This window comes from Mauremys reevesii, linkage group 10, assembly GCF_016161935.1.
Source record: "Mauremys reevesii isolate NIE-2019 linkage group 10, ASM1616193v1, whole genome shotgun sequence".
NCBI lineage: Eukaryota > Metazoa > Chordata > Testudines > Geoemydidae > Mauremys > Mauremys reevesii.
The window spans coordinates 42,301,129-42,320,122 of NC_052632.1; the positions used below are offsets into that span (position 1 = coordinate 42,301,129).

The window sequence follows — 18,994 nt, forward strand, 5'->3', positions numbered from 1 at the left end:
GCGGCGATGAGCGAAGCACTGCGCGCAATACCTGCGAGCCAGGAAGCGGGGCCTGTGGAGGGCGGGTGGGCGGCACGAGGGCCACGGGAATCGCGGCAAGGGGTAGCAGCAAACCAGTCTCAGGGATCCATGAAGGGAGTGGGGACCCCCATCAGACCAGCAGCAAACACAGAGTTGAGCGAGGGAAGGGATAGTGGACAGGATGGAGAGGCCTCTGCACGGGCCTTTAGGAGTGGGAGAGGTCTAAGATGGGATCCCTAGGCCCTGCTGCTGCTGAGGGGGGCACCGATGGCACCCAATGCCTCAGAGACCCCTGGACTGACTGGGACTGGACTCACCTGAGAGGACTGGAGAGAGAGCAGGAGGGAGGAGAGGAGAGGAGGAGGAAGGGAGAGGAGGAGGAGAGAGGGAGGACAGAGTGGGAGGGAGGAGGGGGAAAATGTCTGAAGCTGGCCCGGAAGAAAGATCGGAGAAAGCCACGGAAGGACCAGAAGGGGCAGATCGGCGGAAGAAGGGAAGGCGATCAGAGGCATGATCGGAAGGGCCCTCTGGGGTCTGGAGCCTGGCCGCCCGGTGGGCCCCGCCGCCGGTCCCGCCCGTCGGCCCTCGGCGGGCGCGGCCCAGCCCGAAGGTTTGGGGCGGGGTGGGGTCGCGGGCGAAGGGGGCGCGGGCGGGCAAGCGATAAGGTTTGTGCTGGGAAGGCGATGAATATTGGAAGCGCGCCTAAGGTCCCTGGTCGGAGGCTTTGAATGCATGCGGTCGCAGCAGGTTTGAATCGACCCTGCGTCTTCAAGGAAGGTCCTCTGGCGTACTGGTAAGAGTAAAAGGGGGCCTTGAGCCATGCAAGAGCGCGGGTTGGAACTCCTGCTCATCTGGATGGGGCCTCCGCATGCGCTCCCCGCTGCCAGCTGGTTCCCCGAGTCCACGGTCCTCCCCGCTGCCCCTCCCCAGAGCCAGAACTCCAGCCGCTGCGCCAACTTGGCTTTTAAGCCTCCAGAATCCAGCGGCAGTCCTTTGCTGCGAGTTCAGCGAGCCAATAGTTGCGGCAATGGCATACGTGCCCTGCAGCCATTTGCTTGGCGAGGCGCGGTGCAAGTTAGGCAGGCAGAGCAAATTTCTTTCTGGCGCTTTGGCTTTGCCGAGCAGCTGGCTCGCGCTCCTTTATTGTGCTAGGTCCGGCTGGCTCCGCGGGGCGGTCCGCCAGACGTGAACGGCCGAGGGACCGGTACTTCATTCAGGTTGGAGAGGTTTCGTAGTGGGGGGACGGGAGGAGGCGGAGACCGAGGCGGGGGCATTGGAGGAGGAGGACGATATGGCGGAAGCGCGGGATGTTGAGGACCGCCCCACGTCCGTCCCCTCCACCGTCCTGATGGGGTCCCACCACGTCCTGGGGGCTCGTCCTCGACTCCTGGGACTTCTCCACGTGGTGATTCTAGTCTCCGAGCTCCTGGACTTCTTCCGCCGGGTGTGAGGCCCCTTCGCGGCCCCCGGGGACTCCGCCTGCGCAGTCTGCCACCGGGGGACGGAGGCACGGACGCGCCCCCTGCACCCACCTGGGGCCGGAGGGTGAGGCCGGGCGCGGGGGCACCCCGCGTGCCGCCGAGTGGTGATGAGGAGGGTGACGACGGTGTGGCCCTGGAGTGGCTGGCGGCAGGCATGTGCGCGGCCTGAGGAGGGGGGCGGAGTGGGGGCGGCCCTGTTCGGCCCCGGCGGGGACCCCACCGGCCCCCTGGGTCGCCGTGGGGCCGGTGCCAGGAAGAAGACCAGAGACCGGGGAGAGGCTGGCCCTGGCCCCGGGGGAGGCGGAGCGACCCGGACCCAGGGGAAGAGGGCTGCGGAGGGGGCGGGCGGTGCGGGAAAGCGAAAAGGCGGCGCGGGGAGCCGGGGGCGGGCGTCGGAGGCTGCGGGGCGCGGCGTCGCGCGCCCGGGGACGCCGAGGGCCGGTGGTGCCGGGGCGGCGCGGCCGACCGGCGCGTCGACGACGCGGCCGTGGGCGGCGCTGCGCCGGGCCGCGGTGGGGCCCGAGCTCCGGACCGACGGCGGGCGGCGGAGTGCGCGCGGCATCGGGACGTGCGGCGGCGGACCGGGAGGTTCGGCGACCGGGTCGTGTGCCTGACTGACCGGACCGCCGGCGCGCCCGGCGCGGCGACGTCGGGCCGGGAGCGAGCGGCGGCGGAGGGGACGCGGCGACCGGGCGGACGGCAGCGTGCGCGGGAGGTGGCGAGAGCGTGCGCGTGGGTTGACCGGGTGCGACCGCGCCCGGTGCTGCGCGGGGCGACGGCCGCTGGGGAGGTGCCGTGCGCGAGCGCGCGCGGCGGGCGAGGTGGCGCGACCTGGCGCGTGGCGGCTGCGGGGGCCGCGGGGCGGCAGGCGCGCCGCGACCGCTTGGCGCGGTGCTGTATCTTGGAGCGCGGGCGCTGACCGCGCCTGGCGCGGGCTTGAAGCGCGCTTGCATCGCTCCGCCGCGCACCGGCGTGCTGCGCTGTGCGCCGGCGGGCCGGCGCCGAGCGCACGGTCAGCGGCTCGATAGCACGCACCTTGGTGGGCCACAGCCGCGGCTGGCGGGGGCGGGTGCGCGTTCTGCGCGGGTCTCGACGTGCCCGCTCGCTTGCTTTGCGGAGGGAGCTTCTTTCTTGTCGGGGAGGGCCGCGGGGCGCCGCCTTTTCGTTTGCGCGGAGCGCCCCGGGTCGCGCGCGCGCGGCAGCCCGGAGCGCGCCGCGCGCTGGCGCGCGCCGCCGGGCGCGCGCCCGCGGCTGGTGCGGCGCCGTGGAGGCCCTCCGCCAGGTCGGCGGCTTCAGTGCGCAGCTTGGAGCGCGGCCGGCGGCGAGGAGCAAGCGGAGAGAGGGCTTCTCCGGCGGACGCCGGGATCAGGGCGGGCCTGCGGAGGATGGACGGCCCGGCCCGGCGGTGCAGCGGCAAGCGCTGAGCTAACAAGCGCACCGAGGGCATAAAACTCGCGCTAAACGGGCCTAAAGCCGCTAACTAGGAATGAAATGTACCACTTAAAGAACTATATAAGCTGCCAACTAGGAACTAAATATACTACTAAGTAACTAAACTAATATTAAGAGAAACTACTAATAGAACTATAAACTATTAAGAAACAAGCTGGGCTAAGCGTGGAAGGCAGGAGAGAGGAGGCCTGGGACCCCCCGGCAGAGGCGAAAGAAGGAACTGAGGAGCCACTCGCGCGGGCGCATAGGTGCGTACGGCGCGATGGCCGGGGGCGCCAGCCTCGCCAGCCGGCCGCCTACGGGGAATGGATGGGGAACTTATGTTCTCCTTCATCCCTTCTGCACCATCTTTTCCCACCTTTCAGTCCCCACAATATAGTTTTGCCTTGGTCTTTCCCCCAGTCTCCCCCACTTACTGCTCCACCTGTGACTTAAACCTAGGGACTTTTCCAGTGAGGAGGTCTCAGTTGGACAGTGCCAGGAGTCGGCGTGCATAGTAAACACCAAGAGGCCCAACTGGCTAGTGTCCACAGCCATATGGTCCTTTAAATATCCTACTAATGGAAACCAGGCTATTCTTGAAACACCAGCTACAGAGATACCAGGAAGATGATCCTTCTAGTACCAGAGGGCTGCTTATAAAACTCCTGCAAGAGTTACTCATGTGGGAATTCTGCACCACTGCGCACAGGCATAATTAATGAGTCGTGCATATTTTTAATTTAGTTTTTTGCACGGGAAAAAAACTTCAGCTGGAAAGTTGCTGCTGCTCTGCCTTTTCCCCACCAGATGGGGAGTAGCAGCAGCTCCCAGCCAACAAGGGAAGAGAAAGCCTACCATCTTCACAGTGCCTGCTGGGCCAGGTCAGGAGACAGGGACTAAGGGAATACAGACAGCATGGGGCTGCTGGGGAGTCAAACAAGGGCTCATAAGGGCTAGTGGGGGAGGACAGACTTGGGCAGGGGCTGAATGAGACTGGGGGGCACAGGGCCACATGGTGACAGGGGTGGCTGAGTGGGGGCACAGGGCCACACGGAGAAGGGGGAGACAGGTGGACAAGGGATGCAAGGACACATGGGGACGGGCAGATGTGCCTGACTGAATGGGAAAGGCTAGGGATCAGCTACGGTCTGCATGGGGAAGCTCCCTAACAATCCCTCCCCACCCCCCCCCCCCAAAGAATCTGTTCCATACTTTTCCCACCCATACTCAACAACCCTCCAAGTTCACACCCAGGCTCCATCCCAGCAATTACTTCAGCTCCTCCATTAGCTCTGACTCCCACAAGTCTTTGCACTGCTTCTGAGGGGTGCAGGAAATATGATATTGTAGTTTAAATTACTCACTCACGAGTTCTGTATTAATATGCCTAATAAGGAATGTCAAAAAACATTTCCTGAATCTTTTGTTGTCTGCATTGTTACAGACATACTTGCTGACAGGTATTTTGAAATAAGTGACCAAAAATAATTGAAACTGGTGTGATTATATTGTGTTATTTTGACAAATGAGATGCAGAATTTGAAAGCGTTGTGCACAGAATTTTTAAGTGCAGAATTCCCCCAGGAGTAAAGAGTAATCTACCAATTCACTATCAACTCATTTTAAAGCTCACTTTCCAAGCGTGAAGCACAAAAGGAGAAGTGTCAGGGAAGAAGAGGAGAATCTCAGTTGCCATTAGTGGTAACTTAGAAATTTTATTTGTGTGTCTCCTCTATTCCCAACCGAGGCTGTAGTGCTGCTGCAGAGCTTTGGAGATTTTCCCACACAAGACACAAAACCCAGAGAATGGAGCAGAGTTACTTGCTAAAACACAATCTGCAGAATAGTTTACATAAAACCCTGCACAACAGAAAGGAAATGAAGAATGGACTCCTTTACACAGAAAGAGTTAATCCACTATTAATCACTAATGCCTGCTACCCTTATAAAAATGCAATTTAACTTCTGTATCGGAAACTTAATCTTCTGCCTCCATTAAATGGAGAGACAGACCAGTGAACACAAGAGGAAAGAAAAGTGAGGGATATTGGCAAATCCATAAAAGGTTTCTTCACTTGGATGAAATGTTTCTAGGCCCCATGTTTTAGGGCTTAACCTTTTATATATTCCAACCCATGCAAGAGGTTCAATCACAAGAATGTTTGGAAGGCATCTCTTCCCACACCCAAATTACTCTATTTGGCTGAACAGAGGTACGAGGTGTTTACTGATTAACTTGGGAGATTTAAGTATAGAAATCTCAGTTTGCTTGTGTCTTGTTCATGAAGACAGAAAAGCTGCTGGGCCACTGTACTTTGCAGCTCCACTCTGTGTGTTAGCTTCATGCTCTGATAGCAGGGCCGGTGCAACCATTTAGGCGACCGTGGCATTAGGATTTGGGGGGCAGCATTTTCTTCGGAAGCGACCGCAGCGGCCGGATCTTCAGCTGCCCCGGTCGCCGTCGGCATTTGGACAGAGGAAGCTGGGGCAGGGGAGCGCGGGGAGGGCCGCCTGCAGCAAGTGGGAGGTCGGGGAAGCGGCATGCAGGGGAACTCCTCGCCCCAGCTCACCCCTGCTCCGCCTCCTCCCCGAGCACGCCGTGGCTGCTTCACTTCTCCCGCCTCCCAGGCTTGCAGGAGAAGTGAAGCAGCCACGGCATGCTCGAGAAGGAGGCGGAGCAGGGGTGAGCTGGGGTGGGGGGAGTGCCTCAGGGCAGAAGGTGGGGAGCTGCCGCGGGGGGGGGAAGACGGACCTCAGGGCAAGGGGACAGGGGAGGGCACAAGGTGGAAGTTTCTCCTAGGGCATGAAACATCCTTGCACCGGCCCTGTCTGATAGAGATATCTTGAAACAGTAACTAACTAAGTGAGTAATGGGCATAGTGAATCTCAAGTACTACTAGAGAAGCTACATGATAAAGACTGCGATTAAGAAAGCTAATGATATTTGAAGTACCTGAGTAGCACAGATAACGGGCTTCCCAGCCCTGTTGCAACGTCCAATCATCATCTTCTGGGCTAGGAAGACTTTTTCAGCAGGGATCTCAATACCCAAGTCACCACGGGCCACCATGATGCCATCACTGGCCTCCAGAATCTCATCAAACCTCATGGCCAAAAAATAAAAACTTGTTTTACTCTTTCCTCCATCTGCAAGACATCTTTCAATTTTAGGAACTACGGGGGAAAAAGGTGGAAGTCATGCTCTCCACCAGATCTTGTACTAAATGAAAAGTTTTATACAATCATCTGAGCAATATAGTTACAAATACTGTGTTCCCATAAGCTATTCCATTTATTTTTAATATAGAATTTAAATGGACAGTACTGATGCTTATTTTTAAACTTTAGATCAATTTAAATTTTCTACAGTTGTGTGAAATTATTGGGGTCAGTTATTTAATGACAGATAGTGGCATTCAAAAAGATTTCCAAGATGTTAAAACACAAGTTGTCAACAAGTCAAAATATACAAAACAACTATCCTTAAAATTTATAAGTTATACCTGTTTTTACTATTCATTCTTTAGTCTGTTTGTAACAAGTCTAGATCACTGGATTTTGACTAAGTTATCAAGCAGCATTTTTCTTACTTCTCCTACTGGAAAATTTTAATTGATAAAAGTGTGTAGAGGATGAAATTGACAGTCATCCATAAAAATCTATTCTCATTCAAAGCCTACTTGTGTTATGTGAAAGGCTAATTACAATACCAGGTGTATGTTTTTAAGATGAGAGAAGAGATTATCATTTTGGTAGCTAATCAGATTCCAGTTTTCTAAGTTGAACATGGAGCAAGTATTGCAACACTGGGTACATCTACACTACTATTTTTAGTCTCACAGACAAAGTTAGCTGATCTGGGGCCTGAGACATGCTGCTGAAGGTGGGTTTTTTGTTTTGTTTTTGAGTGCAGTGTAGACATATCTGTTGAGTCACTTGAGAAATAAATGGTCAATACTTCAGTGTCACGGGTCGCTACTGCTAGATTTGGAGATTAAGTTTTGGTACAGGAAAAAAAGTAGAGACCTTGTTAATTAGCATTAAGTACTAGGCAATCCACTGCAAATTACTGAAGTTTGAGCTGATAAGGTGAGGTTAAGTATATAAGACCAGGACTCAAAAAAAACAAAAACAAAAAACAAAGTGTACCCATTTGTATGTTACAGTATGTTGACAGATATACAGCGATAACTGCTAACCTGTTTTGCAATGAAGGCAGTAATAGAGTAGTAACTCATTTATGCGGAGAAGTGGGATAAGAACCGAAAGGACAAGCTGCAGTTCAGCAAAATGAAATTTGTGCTCCCAGCGGGTGTCTTTTCCCCCCTCCCCACATCTGTGAGAATCTTTACTGTCACCTGTACAAGCCATGCTTGGGAAAGCTCACCTGCGCACGCCCTCATGGTTCTCAATCTTGCTGATGATCTTGATGTTCTTCCCCTTTTCTCCCAGCACTTGCCTGACAGCATGGACATCATCTGCCTTACGGATGAAGGAAGCAAACACCATGTCCACATCCTGCTCCACACCAAATTTCAGATCTTGAATGTCCTTCTCGGAGACTGCAGGAAGGTCCACTGCAGCACCAGGCAGATTTACACCCTTCTTGCTACCAAGCAAACCACCATTCTCAACTTCAGTGAGAACATAGTCTGCACCTGAATTAAATTGGATGAGTTTAAGTCAGCATCTTACATTCATATAGTCTTTTGCTTGCTCCCCCATCACTTCACCATTATTCTGTACTGGTCAATTCTTACTACTGGAGAAGAGGAGGTGACTGGGCACTTTCACAGCCAGAGCTGTTTTGCCCAACAGACAGCATAGTTAATTGTCTTGTGCCTTTGCAATAGACAATCATGTTATGGTAATCCCTTAGGCACAGGCTGGTCGGGAGCACCTGCATTTTGCATTGGTCTGCTAAATCCTGCTCCTGGGAATAAATTCTGTCAGTCTAGATTCACCTCCACCCCCATTCCTGAAAAGGGAAGATAGTATAAACATGAGAGTATGATTGCTGAACTATAGAAATGCAATTTGATGGTTTCTAGACACTCTGTTCACATGTTCCAGAACACTTGCAAATAAGTACCACTGAAAGAGGGAGAGCTCTGGAGGACGCATCTCACCAGCCACAGTTCAGTGCCCTCTACCATGAAAGCAGATAGCTAAAAAAAAGAACAGAACTGTTGGCACTTCACTTCCTAGTAAGACTAGTCCCACATTAGCTATATGATCTAATTTTACAAACAAGAATTGGCGTGGTGTAGCAAGAGGGCAGATAGATTTTGAGTACACAAAGTCTTTATCCCAATCCTATATTACTCCCCTTTCAGAAGGGAGATACCTCAGGCCAGAAAAATTAGTTATTCTTTTATAAAAGAATCAGAAACTGTCCACTGATGCAGATATATTGCGCTGCCACTATCTGAGGATTGCAATGAAACTATTTAGGGAGCAGACAATAGTTTGCCAGGGGGTATAGTTCTCACTCTTTGCCAGAGCAGTCTGTTAATACTGAAGCCAGTGATTTTTAAAATGGTTTGATTTTTCACTCAAAGTTCCCTACCCATTGGTTTCTGCATCACTTTGAGAACTCAGTTAACATGCCTTGGTCTGTGCACAGTCCATGGCATATTAATACTCTAAGTTCATGGGATACTCAACTAGTTGAAGGTAGCCAGCTTTCCCCGTAAGTGGCAGAAATTGTCAAATAGTTTATGACCAACATTTGACCTGTGCTTTATCAGAGCAGCTAGCAATGAAGGGTTTAGGACAGGGGTGGGCAAATTTTTGGCCTGAGGGCCACATCTGGATGTGGAAATTGTATGGCAGGCCATGAATGCTCATGAAATTAACAATTCAGAGATATTCAAATACAACTATTTAATAAAGATACATTTTAGTGGAAATGAACATTAAACCTTACTTACTATTATAAATATATAATAAAGTATAACAATTAAACCAAACTTACCTCCTTTCCACACCCTTTTTGATTAATGTGAACAATGCAGCTGGCACTTCCTGGCCAACTATTCTTTGTTTTATCCTCAACAATGGAAAATTAACACTACTAAAACAGCAGAGTCACCTAAGAGAACAAGTAGCAGGCTTGCATGTTCCAGGCTGTGATGGCGTGTGAGGCGTGTTTGGTAATTGGGTTGTGCAGCCACAGTAACATGCATGCCCTCACGCAGGTCCACCTGAACTTGTGGGAGCGTCAGGCGGGCAGAGCACGACAAGTCCCAGGGCCCGCTCCCCGGCTGGATCACCGGAGAGGGGCAAGCCACCGACCCCGCTCCCGGGGGGCTGATTAAAAGGTTTGAGGGGCTGGATGCGGCCTGCAGGTCATAGTTTGCCCATCCCTGGTTTAGGAGAACAAATACAGCCTAGTGAAACATGGTGTAAGTCATCACTCAGTTACTGGAATCATGGTTTTAAGGGGAAGGAAGTGGAGATAGTTTTACTGCATCTACCAAAGTCAGAAGTCCATCCCCATTGTGTTAGGTCAAATCTGGAAGTGAAAATGTGTGGCCAAATCACCAGGAAAGTACCAAGTTAGTCTATCTTCAATAGCTAGCTGAGCTTAATGGAATGGTAATTGCAAGTGAAACATCACCACAAGTTAATAGTTAGATGTGAAGGGGCAGATCACCATTAGTGCAGGGTTGATGGTACTGGAATCCCTTGATCATTACATACCTTTCCCCTTAACCTGCAGAGAAATGAGGCCATCGTCTATATAGATTTTGCTGCCCACATCCACAACATGGGTGAGGTTCTTGTAGTCCAGCCACAGTACATTTTCATCGCACTTCTCCATGAAGGCGTTGTCCAAGGTCACTTTGAGAGTTGCTCCCTTCTTAAGTTCCACCTCTGCTGTGCCACTCTGTATGCAACAATGGAAACTTTAGTAACAGAATGGCATGTGGGGTGTTGGGATTAGTGTGCAAGTGTTGATGGCCTGTGATATACAGGAGGTTAGACTAGATGATCTGGTGGTCCCTTCTGGTTTTAAACTCTATGACTCTAATATCCACTTCCCCCAGGACAGCTGTTGTGACTTCTAGCTTTGTGGTGGCAATCTCTGCTATAAGTATGTCTCCCACACCTACAGCATATTCCATATACACACCTAGAGCCAACAATGGAAAAGAATAATCACTGACTGGTAAGGTTACTTTACTGCATGTGATGTGCTTGCTATGGTGGAACATGTTCATTATGGTCACATTCCAGTTTTGCACAGTGGACAGTCAATTCATCCACACTGTGTAACACTCAGTCCCCTGAACCTGAAGCGGCTGGAAATGGTCCAGGTTCATTTTTTCATTCAGAGGTTTAACACTAACCCTTGGTCCAGGAGAGTTAGTATTACAGCCACAAGACCATCTAGTTCCTTAGAGGCATTTTTCTAAATGTAGAATGAAAGCTTGTATAATCATTGATAGTATCGAACAGAGGTGGCCAACCTGTGGCTCCAGAGCCACATGCAGCTCTTCAGAAGTTAATATGTGGCTCCTTGTATAGGCAACAACTCTGGGGGTGGAGCTACAGGTGCGGGGAGGAAGGAGGCCACACTGATCGGTGGGGCTGCTGGTGGGAGGAAGGTGCTGGGAGGGGAGCTGATGGGGGTGGGGTGCTGATATATTTCTGTGGCTCTTTGGCAATGTACATTGGTAAATTCTGGCTCCTTCTCAGGATCAGGTTGGCCACCCCGACATAGAACAAAAAAAAAAAAAACCACTTACTCCCTTGATAAGTCCAGTTCGGATTTCAGGTCCCTTGGTATCCAGTGCTACAGCCACAGGTCTGTAGGTGATGGGATCAGAAGCAAAGCTCTCTGTAGCTTCTCGCACATTCCTGATTGTTCCTTCATGGTACTGGCAGGGAGGGAGGGAGGGGAGAGGAAGGAAAATAACAGTTTTCAGCCCACTTCTTTTCATTTGCTGTCCTGGACACTATGCGCTTACAGTCAAAGGCTGCTGGCCTCTTTCCCCATGCTCAGCTATTCCATCAGAGTGGAATACAGTGCAGAATCTAAGCTTGCAGTTAATTAAGATTACTCATTGTTACGAAGGCCATGTGTATGGACAAAGTCTTACAAGAGTTAGTTATCAGTACAGTTGAAGTGGTACAACTCCCTTAGGGTGGGTACAGTTGTTGTGCACTTATACCAGTATTCCTCTTCCAGTCAGGAATAAGCTATCTGGTAGGAGGCACCTTGTTGTGTGTGGTGGGAGTAACAGTCCACACTAGGATTGTACTAGGATAAATATACTGGTAACGTCACAGCCCTAAATATAGCTATATTCATACAAAAAGCTGTTTAGACCAGCCTAAGTAAAATCAGTTCTGTCAAGTGCGCAAAGACAGCCAAAAATCAATGGCAGGCAAGTGCAAGTAATTTATTTTCTCTCAATGGGTACCAACATGGAAGCCCAAGGATGATTTAAAGCATCAATATTATTTTGTTATTAATCGTTTCAAACAGAAGTTTTTAGCCAGTATGCTTTACCTTTGGATGCAGCGGACTGCTCAGCTGCCAAGAACTGCCAGGGTGAAGAACTAGCACTCCCCTTCTCACAGCACTGGGAAAGAAAACCCTCTCTGGAACCAAAAGCCCAAACTGCCTTCTGAGTGCCACAACCCCAGACTGCATTCCACACCAGCCAGAGGTCAAAAGATCTGGCTGCTGCCTACCCACATGTAAGAACCTCCAGCTTTCTCTTGACAATTTCAGCAGTGCTCCAGAACAAAAATGGCAAGGTCTGAAGAGACAGTTTAGGATAGCATAAAGTTAGATAGAACATCTTGAGGAGGATGTGGGAAATTTCTATACAACTCTCTTTACCCCACTCACTGTTGTATTGCTACCTACCTGGTCTGAAGGAGTTAACTGGGTTCTGAGAGAGGTTCCTTGCTATCTCAAGTGACTTTCACTTCACAGATGATCAGTATAAAGAACTGTTTGCTCAGCCTGATCAAACAGCAACATTGAGTAAAGAAAGCTTTTCATGATCAAGGTTATGTAAATCCTGACAGATAGCTGTTGAAGACAGGTTACAGCTGGAAGAGAGAGGGTGCTCAGAAAGACTAAGCTTGGACTAGAAACAAATTGATAGATGTAACAAGGAGTTTAGTGGTCTCCTTTGCACATAAAATACATGTAGCAGCAAGGGACCGATTAAAATGCTTTTGCTCGTTAGTTCTAGTTTGTAGCAAGTCTTACGTACAGGCAGTTCAGCATCTTTCCAGGTTTTATAACCTCAGGATCTCATAAGCCTCGTATGTGTTCATGAATTCTTAAAGTTTATAGAAACACTAAGCTGAAGGCAGGTGGAAGGCGGTATTTTATATGAAGCTACAACGTCCTTAAACAGAGAACTGAAAACTCCCTTACGGATGGGAACAGAAGTCTACTACTAAACGGGGCAGGGGATTATTGCTCACACTAGATATGCACTCTGGTGTCCCATGCCATTCATGTATATACATCAAAATAAATGGTTCCATGGGTAGAAGACAGATTTCGTTTCATGATCAAGAAATGAAAGTCAGGACTGGCACAGCACATGCCTCATCTTGGTGGTATACCCAAGATGAGATGTTTTACAGTAATTTAGTCCAAACACAAAGTCATGGATCTGCCTGACCTCACTGTAGACTTTTGGAACAAATTAGGAATTTTTATAATCTTAACACATGCAAACCTCCCCACCCCCCCAGGGAGACCCTATATTGCTTTGTTTTAGTTTGACTTTAACCTTAAGAACTAGAGGGAAAGGAGTTTGTTAATTAAATGGTGGACAACCTGAGCTGGCAGAAGCCAGCGCATTTGATCACTGTTACAGTGATGTTTCTACCAAATTTACATAAAGTTTCACACTCCATCAGAGGCTTTTATTGGAAGCTGCTGGAGGAAGTCTATCCAACATCCGATTTGGCTTTCAACCTTTTACCCATCATACTTTCACAGTCTATGGTTTGGTATAATTGGGATTTGGTTTTTGGTCTATTCGTTTTTGTTACAGCCACCAGTATGGTTAGTTTCCTGCACTTTTTGACAGCTTCTGTTCCTCTTGCACAAACAATGGGATAGGAAAAGCAATGCAAGTTGGAAAGGGTGTGACATTTCATCCTGAAAATAGATATGGCAGACAAGCATGGAGAGAGGAAAAGGTTAATTATTCAGGCAAATATCAGTGGCCTCCAGATGAAATAAGAACTGAAATAGAAACATGTCTGCAGAATATGCAGCGAAAAAAGTGCCAGGAAAGTAGCATCAGTTTTTAGACTATATATAGGAATGTAGGCAAACTTGGAAGGCAGCATTCTCCTTAGAGCAGGGGTAGGCAACCTATGGCAAGCGTGCCAAAGGCAGCACGTGAGCTGATTTCCAGTGGCACTCACATTGCCCAGGTCCTGGAGGCTCTGCATTTTAATTCAATTTTAAATGAAGCTTCTTAAACATTTAAAAAACCTTATTTACTTTACGTACAACAATAGTTTAGTTATATATTATAGACTTCTAGAAAGAGACCTAAAAATGTTAAAATGTATTACTGGTACGCGAAACCTTAAATTAAAGTGAAGAAACGAAGACTTGGCAAACCACTTCTGAAAGGTTGCCGAGCCCTGCCTTAGAGCATTTATTACAATCAAGTTTTCAGGAGTATGTAAACCTTGTGAACCTCAGTTTTGGGGAGTAACTCAAATCACACATAAGGCATCAAGTTGGTCACAGGCACTGAGATGCACAAACCCAGTGAATATTCCTGACAATTTTGGCACCATTAAATGGGAGTCCCAGAAAGAGCTGAAGGATGCATGTGGGGAGGAGTTACAGTTGAACAGCCTGTTGTGGCCTGAACTTTGCTACACATAAGACTAGAATCTCCGCATTATCCTATACATCCATCCAAGTTAAGAGCACAGCCTTCCCAAGGGACAGATAACTGTTCAAAGTGCTGAGATTATGAAAGGAGAAAATTAACTCATGAGCCGCTTCTGGCTCTGGCCACTGTCAGAAGCCCAGCCACTGACTCCAATGCTTAGATTTTTCAGTTTTCCATAACTTTAAAGGTCAGCATGTTTGTGGTTTCTGCAGTGTCTGGTTCACTTTAATGCCCTGTGCCCTTTAAAGTTTAGGGGAGGGCAAGAAGCCAAGTTGTTACACAGCTTCAGGTTCTTACTTTGTGTCCTATAGAAACTACAGCCCCTGACATTTTGAAGGCTAAAGGACAGTCAACATGGAGGCCTTGGGCATCACTGCAAGGAAGCCATATTTGGGAATGGGATCACTTCCACATCTCAAGTCACAAAGAGGAATCTAGTCTATTTATATAAACTCTGAGGGGGCTTGCCTGCCACAACAAATGGTTTGCATTTCTTATGAGCTTATTCCTCATATAAATTTAACATAGTGCTTTCAAATGCCAGAGCACGATCTCCATAACGGTCAGGTAACATAACGCTGCAAACCAGTGAGCCAAGCACAGACCCAGGGCTTATTTGACGTAGCTAAGAGTTTGCTTCTGAGACAGGGAATTGCACTAGTCAGCAACCTGCACGGCCTACAACAAAATGCATCACTTTAATAGCACTCTGCTTATTTCTGTAGTAGTAAATCAGTGTTTGCTGAATACAATTCACATGTTAACAGCAAACCGGTGGCTGAGGCAGAAATGGAATTTTATTCTACTCCAGCAGACCCCTATACTGACTCAGAAGTAGTCAGGTTATCAGAACTAACCAGTCAAAAAAGCCAAGAGAATGTAAGGAACTATTAGGAAAGGGACAGACAGAAAATATGATAACACTACATAAATCCATGGTACATCCACACTTTGAATACTGTATGCAGTTCTGGTCATCCCATCTCAAAAAGGGAAATTAGAATTGGAAGAGGTACAGAGAAGGGCAACACAAAGTAGGGATATGGAACAGCTTCCACATGAGGAGAGAGTAAAAAGACTAGGACTTTTCAGCTTGGAAGAGAGATGACTAAGGGGGATACAACAGAGGTCTATAAAATCATGAATGGTGTGGAGAAAGTGGATAATGAAGTGTTATTTACTCCTTTGCACGTCACAAGAACCATGGGTCACCTAATAAAATTAATAGGAAGCGGGATCAGAAGCAAGAGTAAGTACTTCTTCACACAATGCAGTAAGCCTGTGGAACTCTTTGCCAGGGGATGTTGTGAAGGCCAAAACTATAGCTGGGTTCAAAAAAAGAATTAGATCAATTCCTGGAAGATAGGTTCATCACTGGCTATTAGCCAAGATGGGAAGGGATGCAACTCCATGCTCTGGGTGTCCCTAAGGCCTCTGACTACCAGAAATGGGGAGTGGACGACAAGAGATGATCACCCAACAATTGCCTGTTCTGTTCATTCCCTCTGAAGCATCTGGCTCTGGCTACTGTTGGAAGACAGGATATCGGACCAGATGGACCCATTGGTCTGACCCAGTATGGCTGTTCCTATGTTTGTTTTTGTTTCTACCCAACCTAATTTTAAGTGGTAGTCTGAAGGACTTAAGGATACATAGTAACATGAGTCAAATGATTTAGTTTTCAATTTTTTATTATTTTTTTTTAAAAAAGACTTCTTTCAGAGGCAACCAAAAGGCAAAGTCCATGCTTCAAGGATCTTGAAACTGGTCACCTGTATGCCAGCTGTCAGGTAGTGGCAGTGACCTATTAGCTTAGTACTGAAATCCAGACTCTGCAGCAAACAGAACATCCTTAGAAAAAGGTCTTACCGACTAGCATTTGCTAAACACACTTAAGGGATTGTAAGGAAGCATAAATACATACACATACACAGAGCTGCTTTCCCAGAAGCTTTCATTTATGCCTATTACAAGAGATTGCAGCTCAAATAGGCTGATTCAATTTAGCCAGAAAATTCTTTAGAGCAGGGGACCTCATCCTCCTGCATACTTAAAAGCACTTTATCTCAAGAAAAAAATGGGGTGTAAGAACACACCCCTCTTAATACAGTGGTGCTTTATGACAGAAGCTGGGCAGGAATCAGAGCAATTTAGTAGTAGTTTAACTAGGAATGTATGCTCATGTGTAGTAAACTGTCATAAGTGGCAAATACCAAGGTTAATCAGCCTCTAATGAACTGCAAGCTTGAGACCTGAAATGGGACCTGAACACCATGGAACCCAACCACGAGTGTCGGGTTCAGGTGAGGAAAAAACTTGCATGGCTCAGATCATCTCTGCTTACCGTCTCCTGCCTGTGGAGTGGGTGCAGCAGCAGCTGCATGCCCTGCTCCTGTCAGCCACTGCCACCTTGCTGTGCTGGATTGAGTGTGCTGAGGCGTTTCAGTGCAGCACACCTCTGTCTCTACAGCAGAGACCAGTGGGTGGTGGCCAGCAGGAGCGAGGCTGTGCAGACCCAACAGATATGCTACAGATAATAGCACTGCCCCAGGCTCAGAGGAAGAGTCAGTTTGGGTCTGAAAACAACTCAACCCTCTCAGTCTGGGTGGGCTCAGGTTAGACTAAGGTTAGGCCTGAGCAAACCTCTCCTGCAAGCTTCTAAGGGTGAAGGTTTGGGTACAGAAGATTCAAGCATGAGATTTTTTTTGTGGGCAACGATCACCCTAATTTTGTTCCTTTGCTTAGCGTGGCCTGTTGTGCACATTGTGACTCTAAAATTACTGATGGCAAGACACCTTACCAAGTGTCATAAAGGAACCTGCAAATACAGGATATGGATGTTAACTTGTCTTTTGAAAGAATGCATAACTTAATCACAGATATCTTCCCGCTGCCTAAAGGCTGGAAGCTTGAAGCAGCACACCGTGGACCAAGTACCTCACCCCATGAAAGCACTTTTGCTGGAGTCAGGACAATGTTTATTCAGACTCTCTGCCCTTACCTCATGAGTTCCATGAGAGAAGTTGAGACGGGCAACATTCATTCCGGATTTAATCATTTCTCTCAGCGTTTCCACTGAGCGGGAGGCTGGGCCTAGAAGGAACCACAGTTTTACTACCAATTGATTAAGTTTGTTACAGACTTTTAAAGGCAAAGATAGCAAAACCAGACACTGTTCTAGGTTTGTGCGCTATTTCACAAGGTAGGAAAGGGTGAGCCACACATAGCCATAGACATTGTAAAGGGACTTGAATATCTCTGAAGTAACGTCTCCTTGCTTGCTGGACATCTGGAAATTGCATGCCTGGCCTCAAACTAGCTCAGATATACAAACCCTAAGATAGATGAGACATCTGCAAAGACTGACTGCACTCCAACTAAGGGTCCTTGTAACATTCAAATTTCCAAGTATTAAAATAATTCTTCAACCCTGGCTGCATGTTACTCCCATAGCCAAAGTCTGCTGCACATAGCATTACACTAGATCTTTACAACTGCATTTTCAATCTGCCAGTTTAGATTTAATGGGGAAAAGGAATAATGATGCTGCAAAGAAAACCAGCTACAATAGCTAGAAGAGCCTCAATTGGAAGAGCATTTCACTTTATAACACAAATTCAACCCCCTAGCAGTCAATTCTCTAGCTGCACACAAAGACAGACAATTCTCTGCCATTAATAGAAGCTACTCCTATCCATCTCTTACTTTGGGCACAAGTTTGTAATGCATGTTACTTTAACTATCATTGTGCAGCATGCAGGAAGATTGGGGGCACAAAGCAACAGTTTATTTTTGCTTCAGTCTCCAAGGTAGGAAGGGTGTGATTAGTGGCTAATCCAATTTTATATTTTGTAATAGTGGATAGGCTCTCTTACTTCTGAAGCCAGGATTCATGCAAACTTGAGAAAAGGATATGGTTGCAATACTCAGGAGTTCACCCATGCTCCTCATTTTATAGAGAGGAGTTAAATATTTGCATTTTTCCATGATTCACTCTACAGATCTTTGAGAGCACTGAAGTCTTTGGGCTGTTCTTAAATTTTATATTAGGAGACAGCTGCAATTACCCCCCTCTCCCAACATGTTAAGAGTCACATACCAATAGTGCAGATAATGCCGGTGTTTCGTGCTGTGATTGGCTCAGAATCAATGTCCAGGCGGCACATATGCTCCAGAAAAGTGTCTGCCATGGCAGCATGTAGCTGCTGGGTCTGGATGAAAGCATCATGGTGCTTAGACATGGTTGCTGGGATTCTTTACCTAGGAGAGAGGGTAGAGAGTTATTTTAGACTGGCAGGTAAATCTAAAACCTAGTTGGGTCTCATACACAGTTGTCTGAAAATTGAGTTGGTTGAGATTAAAAAAAGCCTTGGTAAGCAATTCTGCGTGAGTATTTAAGCGGTATACATTCCATTTTACATCATTTCTTGGATAATCTCCGTGCAGATTGGTGCTGCTAGTTATTGAATCAAATTATTGGTGTGGAGCCCTAATAGTAGAAACAAAAGGTTAGGAAGAGTGCCTGGCAAATTGCTGGGAGGTGGTTATGAAATGAAATATTAATGTCTTCTACTGCCAGTTTATTCTGTCTCCTTGTAGTGATTTTACAGGGTATTTTTATGGATTCGCAGACATATTAATGTAATATTAGCCCAAGGGAAGCCCCTAACTGATCGGACAGGAACCAAGTTCGCTTAGTACCATAGTAAAGATTGTTTAAGGGCTCGTTTATATGGCATCACAGTTAGATATGCCAGACTCTTGTATAATAAGCAAACATTGCCCGTCCCAATCATCTCAGAACACTGGACTTCCTTAGGGCTTGTCTACATGATGCTGCACTCCAGGCTACAGGGGTTTGAATTGTAGAGGGCTCTAACTGCCCAAGTAGACCCTGCTGGTGTAAACAAAAAAGTACCTAGTGCATGTTGATGTATTCCACAGGACAACACACACTGGCACGTTTTTAGTTCATGCCAACAGGGTCTACATGGGGCAGTTAGAGCACTCAACAATTCACACCCCTCCCTATAGGCCAGTCTTCAAGTGCACTACTATGCAAGAGCACAGGTGGTGTCACCGTACTGCAGAGTTCTAGGAATGCTTACACTTGGGGGTTAAGCCTAGGAACACTTCCTGCAGTTGTGACCAGTTTTG

At 48.1% G+C, this 18,994-nt stretch overlaps 1 protein-coding gene across 5 annotated transcripts in view; it reads right to left on the minus strand.

Moving 5' to 3' along the window:
* The window catches only part of PKM (pyruvate kinase M1/2), a 44,905-nt gene that overhangs the window by 17,068 nt on the left and 8,843 nt on the right, over positions 1-18,994 (minus strand). For all 5 annotated transcript variants that reach the window (XM_039490489.1, XM_039490488.1, XM_039490486.1 and 2 more), the window contains exons 2-7: positions 17,937-18,097; positions 16,839-16,930; positions 10,691-10,822; positions 9,642-9,828; positions 7,324-7,594; positions 5,890-6,040 (exon numbers count right to left, since the gene is read on the minus strand). In XM_039490489.1, coding sequence (XP_039346423.1) covers positions 5,890-6,040; positions 7,324-7,594; positions 9,642-9,828; positions 10,691-10,822; positions 16,839-16,930; positions 17,937-18,078 — 975 coding nt within the window. In that variant the 5' untranslated portion in view covers positions 18,079-18,097. The remainder of the gene's footprint in view (positions 1-5,889; positions 6,041-7,323; positions 7,595-9,641; positions 9,829-10,690; positions 10,823-16,838; positions 16,931-17,936; positions 18,098-18,994) is intronic.